Source organism: Strongylocentrotus purpuratus, unplaced genomic scaffold, assembly GCF_000002235.5.
Source record: "Strongylocentrotus purpuratus isolate Spur 01 unplaced genomic scaffold, Spur_5.0 spur5_scaffold_3, whole genome shotgun sequence".
NCBI lineage: Eukaryota > Metazoa > Echinodermata > Echinoidea > Camarodonta > Strongylocentrotidae > Strongylocentrotus > Strongylocentrotus purpuratus.
The window spans coordinates 14,610,608-14,624,416 of record NW_022145609.1 but is presented as its reverse complement, the minus strand read 5'-3'; the positions used below and the strand labels follow the sequence as shown (position 1 = coordinate 14,624,416).

At 36.2% G+C, this 13,809-nt stretch overlaps 1 protein-coding gene across 1 annotated transcript; it reads right to left on the bottom strand.

Moving 5' to 3' along the window:
- Positions 1-3,332: 3,332 nt before the first annotated feature.
- Positions 3,333-13,607, bottom strand: LOC575482 (GTP-binding protein Di-Ras2). Its single transcript, XM_775880.5, has 2 exons — positions 13,215-13,607; positions 3,333-7,725 (listed from the first exon to the last, which is right to left on the bottom strand). Exon 2 carries the CDS (start codon positions 7,690-7,692, stop codon positions 7,096-7,098), a length of 597 nt encoding a protein of 198 aa, XP_780973.1. The 5' UTR covers positions 7,693-7,725; positions 13,215-13,607; the 3' UTR covers positions 3,333-7,095.
- Positions 13,608-13,809: the final 202 nt, after the last annotated feature.

The following is a 13,809-nucleotide window of genomic DNA, read 5'->3' as shown; positions in this document are numbered from 1 at the left end:
AGCTGGAAAAAATCGTGATAAACATAAATAAAGTTGAGATAAAAAGAAAAATATAAAGAAATAGACGAGGACAAATTTCTTGTTTTTAAATGCAAGAGTATTCTTATGTCAGGTCGCTCTGCATGCATTTCGGGCCTGAAAAAAAAATGAAATAGCAAAATTGGAAAGTAAGTTGAAAAAGGGGAACAAGAAAACGAAAACTTACGATTATATGGTATAGGTAGATAGAGAAAAATAAAGAAAAAGATGAGGAGACCCCCCCCCCCCCCAGATAATGAGATATTCTTTACGTCAGGTCGCTCTGCATGCATTTCAGGGCCTACTTTTATGAAAGTTTCCCTCTTTCATGACATTAGTTCAAAATTACTTTGTCGCAGTACAAGGGACGACAGATGCAAAGGCAATAGAAATGAATTGATCACTCCATTGTAAATTTGAAGAATAACAAGAATATCAGTCTTAAGGTGAGACTAGATTTTGCAAAATTTTCATCTGAGTATATGAATAACAATATTCTTCCCCATCCGATTTCTTTTCCATATGTTCTAGATACCAAGGAGAAGGCAGGCCGGATAGAGATCGATAGTATGGTAGGGGAAGATTTAGTTTCAATCGTCATGAACAATAGAGAATCTGAAGTTGATAGAAAAACTTTGACTGCTAATTAACTTGATAGACTGAGAGTTCGAGGGTTACTAGGAAAATCAACTCACTTCATATTTCCTTGGATCTTTTCTAGCATTTTCACGGTTAATAACTGCAGAAGAAACTACACTTTAAATGGCCAAACCCAGTTTCAGCACATCTTATATGGCGCCAGCTGCGACGAGCTAGTAGACAGTCGCTGTGATAATTATTATAAGGTGTTGCAAGGTCTGTAGAAAAAGTAATAAAGTGACTAAGGCGCTATAGGACTATGGCAAAAATTCCCTGCTGAATTAATGTAAAAGAAACTTCCACCTGTGTATCATCGAATGAATCGAACACGTATCAAGCAGCCGTCTTGATGGGTTTTACAGTTCTGTATAAATGACGTATTATATGTATTTTATCTGCTTATTCGTAGATAGTATCTCTGAAGTGACTTATTATTTCCGCTTTTTTTTTTTACTTTACAGACAAATACTTGATAATCTATACTACGCCAAATGCATTAATTCCTTTATACAACAAAAGCATTGTAAGGGTACAAGTTGATCCTAGATAAATATACAAGTATAAGTACCGCAATCTCTATCTGACCAGCCTAACAATCTGTATTCTTACTGTATAACTTTGACAAGTGAATGATGATAATTGTTCTTCGATTGGGAAGGAGTGTGGACTAAAGATAAAGTCGAGTTCTGGTCATGCGATTTCTTTGTGAAATAAACGATGTGGAATCCGAGTCGATCAGAAAAGGTTGATCATCTAGCATATACGTATTGGTGTGTACTGCAAGGTTCTTGAACCATCAACATGATAAGAAATGTGGCCCAGTCTTGGTAAAGTTGCAAGTACTGTACACAGAAATATGTATACGGGACTACACGACCATGTGCCATACAAAAGCGTCCCGATTTGTATGCTGTTACATGCCATATTTATAATATTAAGGCATTTGAAGAGCCATGCTTTTCAGGGAACATATTTTATCTGATATTCTTCCACACTTACATAATAACAATGATAACGCTCACCACTTATTTTTACCTCTTCCCAGAACTCACCTTCTCTTTAAATCATGATGATGATGTGCATCATAATTGGCCGTAATTCTCGTGAAATAACCACCAGGTACAAACACACTTCCATGTAAAATCTATGCGGAGGTTGGATCCCCAACAGGCAATAAACAGCTATGTGCAAAGCGAATGAGCAATGGCTATCCATGAGAATGCCTCATCATTATCATCCTCATCATCATTGTCTTCATCATCATTATCGTCATCATTAAAGATAAACTTGAGTTCTGGTAAAAAAAGAAAATGAATTCTCACAAAATCTAACGAAACTTTCACTGAATGTTCAAGATTACAAATAAATGTCATGTGCCAAACAATAATTGGAAGAAAATGTATACTGGCTGAGTAATGAGCATAGAAAGATAAGGAAATCAGGGTAGTACTGGCCCCGACACCATGTGCGTTGTCCCATATACATCTTTCTGTGTAAGTGATTGTTACTTTACCAAGACTCTGCCAAATTTATGATGATTTTGATGACTATAGAACCTTGCATTACACTCCATTACTTGCATGCTATATGATCAATTTTTCTGATCCATTCCACACCTTTCTTTCACAATGCAATCGCATTACCAGTACTCAAGTTTATATTTAATCAACATTCCTATTAATTTTCATTAGTCTATTATAATGTACAGCATGACCCAGTAGACACGTTCACAAATGTATGTTATAATTACCTATTTACTTCAATCAGGGAGGTCGAATTAACCCTGCTTTAATGGTTATTTTCATTATCTCAGAAATTCCCAGATGGTCATCCGTCATAGAAACAAGTATGTATCCCAAATATGCCATTTTCGGAATATAACCTAATTTAATGCATGCGTCTTTGTGAAGTGCGTCGATACGAATTATTTTCATTCACCCGTTACGAATTATTGGATCTAAATAGTCAGAGTGCTGGTTGCATGGATTACCCGTTGCTAGGTAGGACAAACACTTTGGATTGCCCTACCTATCAACAAATACTGTATGCAATTTGCATTCTGAATTTGAGATACAATTATTTGTAACAGGTGAATGTTACATTAAGTATCGAGGCGATGCACAAGGACGTATGCATTAAATTTGGTTACATTATCAGAAACAGATAAATGAAATAATACCAGAACACATTTTTAAAACTCATAGTCATGAATCATTCATGATAATGGATAACAAAGGTTGTCAGAAATGACTGGTCAGATCGAGCTCACTGGTATTGAAGTGTTCCGATACGCCCACATTTTGAGACTCTGATAGTTCTGAGATGGAAAATGTTATTGAAAGTTCACAGCCATATTGAAATTATTTGAATAAAGTATCAAACAAACTTCATTCAAATTAATTTGAAATTGTTCAACTGGACATTGGTTGAACTTCAGTCTGATGCGAGTTTAAATTATGTGTTGTAACTGATTAAAAGCGTCTAATGTTATCTTAACACCCAGTACGTTTATGACACATTCACATACAACATCACAATGCACAGGTCATTATGCAAAAAATCGAGTTTTCTCTTTCATCATCAGCACAACACTCTTCACGTTTGATCTGACTCATAGATGTCCAGACGCGACTCAAAGGCTACACAATGAAAACACACACTGAGAATGGCAAACATTAATTTCAAATAATTCTATTAATGTTTAATAACAAACATGAAATAGTTCGTAGTTCATTGCTCAATATACACCATCTGCATTTCCACATATTGTATCTCTGATTCTTTTCCAATTTAAACAACAATGTGATTTTATTTACACTATGATATAAAATGATTGACTTTCGACGACATAACACTCCTGCCGATACCTTCCTTATTTTATAAAAATCAAATAAACGATTTCTTAGACAATCAATACAAATTTCATGATAACCAGCAAATATTGCAATGGAGGAGAAGCCGAAGAAACTCGAAGTCCCAAAATTAACGTGTTAAATGACTATGATTAGAGGTGATTATTAAAAGCAAGAGGCCTATAGCTTTTAGAGAGCATGAAGGTTTTCTTGTGAGCTTTATTTCTTTCGAATTTGCGACCGGAAATTTTATATCAAGAAATTTCATAAGCTAAATTTGAACTGTTGAATAATGGGTGAGGGATAGTGCATGAGAACATAATTTTCCCCCACTTTTTCTCGACAGGCTTATTACAGGCGGTAGGGGGTGTAGGGGGGGGGGGGGAGAAGAACATGAGCCCATGTTCAAAATAATAAGCAGCATTGCTCAGAGAAGAAATTTTGATTTAGTCTTATTTTGTTCCTGTAAACGGAAACAAAAAACGTTCATTTTTTTTTTCTTTTCATTTTTTGGGGTGGGTCTTTTGCTGGTCAAATGTACTTTAGATATTTGTTTTACCTCCCCCCAAAATATGTCCCCGCCCCTAATGGTGACATATTCAGGGATTCTCCATGGGTAAATAACAAATGAGTTACATTATATGACAAGAAATGAAGTTTATCGGCATTCCTTGCTTCGTTCCAAAAATACACGTTGATTTTATGATATTGACAAGTTTTTTTCTTCCAACTTTGATAATACAGGCTATGTATTTTCCTCTTACGTTTGCTTCAGACTAGGGCACCATTGAATTTCTGTGGTTTGGGATCTCCATTAAAGTATCAATTTTTATCAAATCTCAAACAATGTACAGTATATCAAAATAAACAAATCTCAGAAGTTTTCAATGTATAATATATACAACATTTTCTAGAATCCAATAACTTAAAATCAACCAAACGAAAGACAAACATTCCAAAAATTATGATGAAACAGTACATTTAAAAATTAACACATTTGTATTGCACAGTTTTACACATTTTACCAAAAAATGAGATTATGTACTACAAAACGAGTTACGAGCGGAGAAGATTGGAATGAAAAATATTAATAGTTAAACGTGTTAAACGTGTTAAATATCAAATATATGCTGAATACATTAACTCACATGCAAGTACTAGGATTAATGTTTTAGGTCTTATATCATTACATTGATGTGATCGTTATTGATATATTATTCACGATCGCTATATTCTGTCCCATTCACTGGGGGGGGGGGGGTGAGGGATAGGAACTGCCTACTTTGACTTAGGGCTCTTTGATACATCCGAAGGTCCGTTTTAAACTTAAATTTAATAACCCAATGCTGTGTATGAGCTTGGTCTGAAGACAAGTAAAATAATTTAAACACGTCAATGTTGATAGAAATAGCATATTTCTACTAACATTTAAACCCAACTCTAGGCTTAAGCTTATCTTAAAATTCGGGTCAAACAAACTAAAGTAGTTAGTCCAAGGTCTTCGTTTTTCTTAAATAAACATCACATGGGACTCAGGACCGGGTTTAACTGAAGTAGTAGAATACCAGCTATATCGGCTTTTAAGAACTTCATTTTATGTGCACTTATAGGTCTGAATTCTACTAATTCAGTTAAACCAAAATGTAGTACCAACACGAACATGGGTCAAATATCACGTATAACAAAGGCAAGTAAGACCTCAAACTACTAAAGTACTAACCGCCTCATTTAAATCCGATTTTGAACAAAAGCGTCTAGTTTGAACTTAGTAGAATATCAGCTGTAGAGTTTGCGGCACTGGCAGCTTGCGGATTTCGTTTGTAAAAAATCCTTGACCGATTTATGGCATTTTTACAGGAAATTAAAGAAACAATCGATTTTCTGAAAACAAAATGTTGATACCTGCTGTAAATTTGACATTGAATGTAAAGATGGTACGATCTTTTAGAAACAATAGTGCTTTGATGATCTCAATTATCTATGATAAAATATCTGGATGTAGCTTAAAATCTAATTACAACGAATGGCTCAATATAATGATTTGATGAAAAAATGTAATAAAAACCTCACACTTGTCTTATGGCAAACGCTCATCAAATAAATTACAAGAAACAATCCCCTTAAAAACAAACAACATGAAAATAGTATCTATGTGCGTGCAGCATAATTGATCGACGTTATTATGTCAGCACGAATTCGTGTTAAAAAATAAAATATACTATCTGTACTCTATAAATTGAAGACAGTTCTGACGAATATTTCACATTTAATAAAATAGTTCATAGGTAGAAATATTTGACGAATAAGAAGACCTACATGCGAATATACATGACACACATTTTGTTATGATTGAACACTCTGTGTATTGCATTGGTTATCTAACACACAAAATAAATCATACACTATATGCCACACTTGTAGCTATTGCCTTGCTTCTTTCCTTTATCACATTTGGTTTTGATATTTAGCTTACAATTTGGCTTTCTCAATAACAAGGTGTATTGAGATACTGACAGATTTTGAAAAAATCCATCGAACCGACTTACTGGAAAGAAAAGAAAAATGTCCAGGAATAAGTATTTAAAAGATTAATTCAGCAGTCCAACCGTTTCTCCTTAAAACATATATATATTGCTGAAACTCTGGAGACAGAGAAGCATTTCGTATTTTTTGTTTTTGTAATAACTTCTCCCATGGAACAGTGATCTATTCCTGGGCAGGTAGAAAGTTAATGAGTTGTTTTAAAGTATCAAGGATCGGGTTTTTTAAAGGACAAGGTTGGTCAATATCACTTCCAAATGATCAAAATTCTTTTAAATCTGAATTCCCATCATCTTTCTGGAATAAGAATATATTGAAAGAAATTGCGTTCAAACCTTTAAGTTGCCAATAAATATGGGAGGACAATGATTTTCAAGGTTTTGATGTGTTGCCCGTTTAAAGATTTGAATCCGTATACTTTCTCTTTTCTGGTGTCAAAACTGTTTATAAAACAGGTTAGAAAAGGAAAACGCTTACACAGATCTATTTGTCCTATCTCAATATGACTTGTATAATTATGTCTTTGACGGCTGAATAGGTATTATATGACACGGACAGTTATGTCTCTATCATAAATCATGATTATACCGCAAATACACAATGGTCTACCATCACCTAAACCTTCAAATCCCTAAAATGGTCTTTGTATAATGTCCTTGAACGGACCTGCGACGACCAGCGTCAGAACAAGGACTCTTCAGAAAGATATCCTTGTGGATCTCACCAGAGTCGAGATCCAGAGGGAAAGATCAAGGGGTTCCACATGATACACACTAGATAAACAGGACAAGGTGGTGATGAATACGGGTGACATTTATGTAAAATCATGCTTAACCGTTACGTGCGGTATCACGTGTACACGCGCTTCCAATCGCTGGTGTGTCTTCAGTTGACACGCCACAACCACTTCCTCCCCGATCTCCAAGACGCGTTTGAGGTTGAACTTCATGTCAGCATGGTTCAAGAACATCTTGATATTACCATGCGACAGTCATGTGATAGGAATCAATAATTATAAAATACGATTGTCAAATCAAATGAAAGATCACATGACCGTGCATTTGCCCTTCAGCTTCTCGCGCCGTTTCTGTGACTTTGTCTTCTTCGTTTCGAGGTGAAGGCTCATTGTCCGTCTCTTCTCCAACTGGAGCAGATCTTGGAAGAGTTCCTTGACATTGTAATTGGTTTTGGCCGATGTCTCCAGGAAGGCGCAGCTCCAGAATTTCGATTGTTCCATGCCTTCCTGGATGCTGACCTCTCGATTGGGGTCATCGCACTTATTCCCAACGAGCATGATGGGGATGCCGTCCACGTCCCCCTTGATTTCACGTATGATATCATAGATAGGTTTGAGTTCTTCAAGAGATTGGCGGCTTGTGATGGAGTAGACGAGAATAAACGCATGACCCTTGCTGATGGACAGACGCTGCATGGCGGGGAATTGATGGGAGCCAGTTGTGTCGGTGATCTGGAGAGTGCAGACGTTCTTGTTGCAGCTGATGACCTGTCGGTAGGTATCCTCGATGGTCGGGATGTAGCATTCTCGGAAAGTCCCACGAACGAATCGTAGCACCAAAGAACTCTTCCCGACGCCACCAGCGCCGAAGACCACGACTCGGTAGTCATTGCTCTGCTCGGGCATCACGCGAAGGCGGATGCTACGATCACGAGGAAGCTGTATGAAAGAAACAAAGACAGAAAATAGGAATATTTAGCATTTATATATTTGCGATACATCTCAATCCTTTTCTTGAAAGTATATATGCATATATGTCTTCATTTGTATTCTGTAATCTGAATTATGTAATATAAGACCATATTGTAACCATATGAATAAATATTTAGTACTTTGATTGTATACTTGATTTGTTATATCCATCATACATTGTCTTCATTTGATTATTTTGTTCTTTGGCCTTTAATTAAATTGACTGCAATGACTGTTTACCATTTGTCATATATTTTCTTAACATCATGAGATATATGGAAACAGTAACATATAGATCTTGTGTTCAGGAGAAAAATATTTGAAGAAATGACTAAATACAATAAATAACTGTCAAAATCATGATTGGAAAGTTCGTAATTCGTTAAGATTGCATCGTGACTTAAAACAAAAATTGAAAAAAGAAAGAATAATATGAAATGTGTTCTCGAGTTATGACGTGGATACACAGAAAATATGTTTTCTTAACAGTATTCATTTAAGTCAGTCCGAAACCTACACGGTTGATATCTGGAGCAGATTTCGAACTTCTTGGAAAACAGGGGGTCGTTTCTCGAAGCACTACGAAGTAGAAGCAGTACATGTCTAAGCACTTTGACATACCAAAGAATCATATTTTATTTTTAAAAAAATAACACGCATTTCTACGGGGGAGGGGGGGGAGGGGGGAGGGGGGGGGGGTCCTCGAATTTAGACCTGTGCCGATTTCGAGAAACTGGTCCCTGCTTCATAGAGGACAATGATTTTAAAATGAGCAAGTTTATTGAGCCTTGTCGTGAAAAATCACTACACCCCCGACGACGCTTTTATACACAACGAACACTATTCGGTTTTACAATCTCAGTGATGGTGACAGACTGATTCAAGGAGCAGAGCAAATCATTCATCAAACGCTTTTAAGAATTTTACTCTCCTTCCCTTTAAGTGTTTCCACAGAATCCTCGTCAGACCCACTTTATGTGATTTAAGCACAACGTACATGGTGTATGGTTTACGAACGCTTGTTTGTAAGTGATAAAATACCTTCCTTTTCCCTAACGCTTCTAAATTTAAAACTATGCAATGCAAATTATTAATGTAACGTAACAATATACTGAATATGTGATTCAGTTGAACTTATTTCTTATTATTTATTTCATGACACACCTTCAAAGATAGTTATATCATTGCATGATCAATCATTTATCGAAATGAATATCAAAATAGCAGAGAAGTGGTAATTTTAAAAGCTTTAGGTCACACGATCCTATCATGATCGGCACCGATAACCGTCAAATACAATAGGCCATTTTGGTATTGAAGCAAAATTTAATGCATATGTCTTCGTGAAGTGCCTGAATACTGATATTTCAATCACCTCTGATGAATAATTGAATTTCAATAGTCAAAAAGCACAATGCGTACATGACGTGTTGTTAGGTAGGGAATGGTAATGTTAGTCATACCTGGCAACAACTAATGTATGCAGTTCGCTTTCTGACTCTTAAACTTCAATTATTCGTAAAAAATGAATGAAACGTATGAATTCGTATCGAGGCACTTCTCTATTAAAGACGTATGCATTAGCTGTGGTTACATACCGAAAATGGTCTATTTCTACAAGGTATCTTAAAACCCTGTAATTTGAACTATACATAGATCCAAATGGCATTTGTTTCAATTATTGCTTCCTGCAAAAGCCCCAACTAGTGGTTGTAGACTCCCAAATCAACAACTACAGTATTAGGCAACAGTCCTAAGCTTATAGTATTATAACATTACAGGGTCTATTTGCCATCTATGTATCATAGCATACGTATTAAGCCAGTTTCGCAATGTAACATAATTCATACTCAAGCGCCTCAATACGAATGATTTCATTCACATAATTATACGTATAATTGTATTTCAATAGTCAGAATGCAAACTGCATATATTACGACTTGTTAGGTAGAGCAAGCCATAATGTTTGTCCTACCTAGCAATAACTAATGCATGCAATTTTAATTCTGACTATTTTAGTCAAAATGGCCATTAGTTGACAACTAGCTCAGTCGGGTTTCATGAATATGGGCTCATTTGACTGATTTTATGCATTCATTTTGAACAAAGTTTCTCTTGTCAACTACAAACCCTGTCAGGGGATTACCAAACATAGCATACCTAACGTATGCAATGTGAATTCCATCCAAAGAGATGCAATTGGTCATATAGCGTTCGGATGAAAAGGATAAAATGGCAGGTAACCAGGGGTTACTGAGCGTAACATGCATAAATTGAAATACATCAGTAAACAGATCCATTCTCGACACATTACGCTTTCACTGTATTCTGAAAGAGGGGGATGCACTTAAGAAAACAAATTGGTCATGATTGTGTTTTATGTCATCTAATCGCAGAGCTTAGGAGTAGCAGAAGCCCTACAATTTGGTGTTTACAATTACGTCAGCGTACATCAGTTCGATTGAAAGCTTTTATATTTTTTGACTTTTAATTTTTCTCTAATGATAATGTTCCAATGTTGTAATTAAAGTACTCTCATTTCAGGAATAATGTCCATGAAGGCTTTTCATGAAATTGCAAGTAAAGACTAAATTTATTTTAAAATGCATTCGATATAATTTGACCATTTGGTTTTTAATTGTAAAATGTGCATTAAATATATACGTGTGTTTGTTAAGGAGACGATATTCGATTTTCCTATAAGATAATGCCAAATAATCATGGAAATGCGATTTATCCCCCCCCCCCTGCACTGCATGTCATGTGAATTAATCATATATGATTTTCGATTGATTTATTTTCCAATACGTCAGTCACAAATCCATGAAATTTTAACTTGGTCACATAAAACCGTAGAAGACAAAGGTGGTCGTCATAAGCAAAGCTGGATCCGACGTAAATTAAGAATAATCCATTAATAACAGAAAGAAGAATCAACCATTTTATTCACAATGCCAAGAAAATGTTGAGAATGTTGTCATCGAGGAGAACAAATCACAACGTCATGTATACCGCAGCGGCCCACATTGCTGTAGTGTTAGCTATGTTTTCCGTAACGAGATCTTTCAGCGTGTATCGTTGTAGGGGGTAAGCCTGTACCATGATTGCTTTACGTGACTTTCGGTCGGAATACCTAGATATAATGAGGAGGCTAGATGGGTATGTTTCTCAATCTCATGTCAAATGAATATCTGTCCTAACGGAGATTGTGTCGCCGTTTGCCGGTAACGGAAATTGCGAAAGCAGAAGCATGCCTTCTATTCATAGAGGCTTCCCCTCATTGTGACAATAACATGCAAATACGTAACATGTTTATGTGTCGGTTCTTTGTTATGCCTGTTTAGTTTATATTCATCTCAATTTCGTCCATACCGTGAGAAGAAGAGGTATATTCTATCAATTAACCAAGTGAAATAACGACGGTGAATCTGCTGCTACTACTATAGTACTACTTCTGCTTCTGCTGTTTCTACTACTATTGCTTCTACTACTACTACTACTATACTTCTACTACTACTATAACTAATACTTTTACTACATGTACAACTACTACTGCTGCCGCTGCTACTACTACTCCTGATACAGTACTGCTACTATCATCAATACTACTACTACTAATACTACTGTTGCTATACTACTACTACTACTTCTACTACTACTACTATTACTACTACTGCCACAACCACCTCTACTACTACTACTACTACCACTAGGACTACTACTAAAACTAACAATAATTCAGTATTGTAACGAATACAAAAATAAATAGTTGGGAAAAGAGAACTTTCTCCTTGTAGCCAAATTTTAACGCTATCAAGTAATGAATGAAAGGTGTTTAGCCGACAAGTTTTTTTTTCTCTCAAGAGAGTCGCATGGGTATACAGTCTACCGACAACTGTGTAAAACCATGGTAAAACAGTCCAACATTTTGCAAATTTGCCGAAAGCGCCGCTTTAGAACTTTATAAGATTGATTAGTGTCCATTTTATGTGACAAAATACCTAAAGATGATAGTAAATTAAATGGTCGAACACTCGAACTCGCCATAACTCGATATTTATCGGAGTTTTATGCCAAACTTACGTACATAAATAACTAACAACCGTCCGTTCAATCTGAGTTATCATCAACAGACCTGTCTTCTAATTTCATGCATATTCTTTTAACAGAAGTCTTTCTTTACAACTACAAAGCTTGAAGATAGCCCGACATAGCAACACCTAATGTATGCCGATTGGATTCCATGCATAGGGATGGCATTATTACAAGCAGGTGAATAAAGATTATCAAAGAGAAACACGCATAAATTTAAATACATTAGTAAACTGGTCTACCAATGGCCTGGTACAAGAAAGCATGCATAAAAACGACTTGAATACTCTCAGCTGATAAGCTTTGTGTTTTGGATCTGACTGTTTACAATAAGGAGGTTACACGAGACCTGATTATGCCAATTGAGGTCACGAAGCCATACTTGAAGGCGAGTAAATTCTTTTTATTATAAAGATACCTCGCGACTCACCAAGAAAAGTTTAAAGGGCCCATGTCACAAGGGGAATGAGATCTGGAGGTTTTGGGAGTGGAGCTTAGCAAGTTTGAAAAACAAATATTTCAAAAAAATATTTAAAAATCTCACGAAACAAATTCAGAAGTTTACATTTCAAAATATGAGATGTATGCAAGACTGCACACCAACTGGAATTCACTTGTATTTCGATGTCATGGGCCCTTTAAACCGAAGATAACAATAACATCAACACTTTTCGCGAGGATAATGAGTCTATAGTTGTTAAAAAAAAATTAAAAAATAATAATAATAATTGTCCCTCTTGACTGATACCTATCGAACAAACACCTGGACACAATCTTTTTATAGCCTTATAGATTTAAAATTTGTGAAAAAACCTGAATAGAACGTTCTCTCCTCCCCCTAACCCCATTTCTCTTCTTTTGGAGTCCTCCTACCTAACCTAGTGTTTCTAGCTGAGTGACACTAAGCTTATGCTGTACATAAACTTGAATATGTTGATCCCTGCTTAACATTGTTTTCCTCTCTCCCCAAACTCAATTTCGGTCGGTCTTTACAAGGTGTTTTCGGGGCCTCAGAATTTGGAGCCAATTCAATGATTCATACAACCCGCTGGGGATAGCGTCCCACTTGCTTTACTTTCCAAAGGCAACACAGAGACTACTCACTAAAAAACGAAATAGTACATACATTAGTTTTGTTTTAAAATCCGGTAACAATCCACCTATTGACACGAATAATTATTTTGTTCATCCACACACTGGACTTGATAACTCGTAAAGCAACGGCACTAGTCATAATTATGTTTATCACATGGCGATCAATTGCAATTTGGATCGAACTTTACATCTTTAAACATTTACACAGCTATTGTCTCATATTTTACTTCCTAAATAACACAAAACAACAATGATAATTTCAACCCTACCTTCCAATATGAAATCCTCAAAAATGAGGGCACGATAACACCATAGAACCACCAGATAAAACCAACTATTTTGAGAATAAAGCAAGCCGAGATTCAGTTGTCAAACTCAACGTCAAATTACAGCGAATGATCCACTTTCGTAATGAATGTTTGAGGCTGCAGGCGTATCATATGTATACGTGAAACACGGTGAGTGACTTTGCAAACGGGACAGTGGTTGGCGAACACCGGACGCATTTTGATTGGACACTTGACGACGTAATACAATGTATATTTTGAGGAGAGAAGAGGACCGTCTTCCGAATTCCAGTTTGCAGGCGAGGTATCGTTTACACCGACAAACTCGTGTTCCGTGCTCAAGTGTGTTCCTTGAATAATGATCGGGGCTCATTAGGAATTCACGGCCTCTATATAGCTGGGTACAATGCACAGTCTGCATGAATATGTCTGCAATGAAATCCAAATAATTGCGTGCACGCCAAGCACTTGGTATTGTGGAAAGTGAAGTCGTCAAACGTTTTCCTGCTTAAAGGAAAAGACGGTGATGCGGTTTATATAATTTTGTACGGGAAAGCGAAACGGCATCAATTTGTTC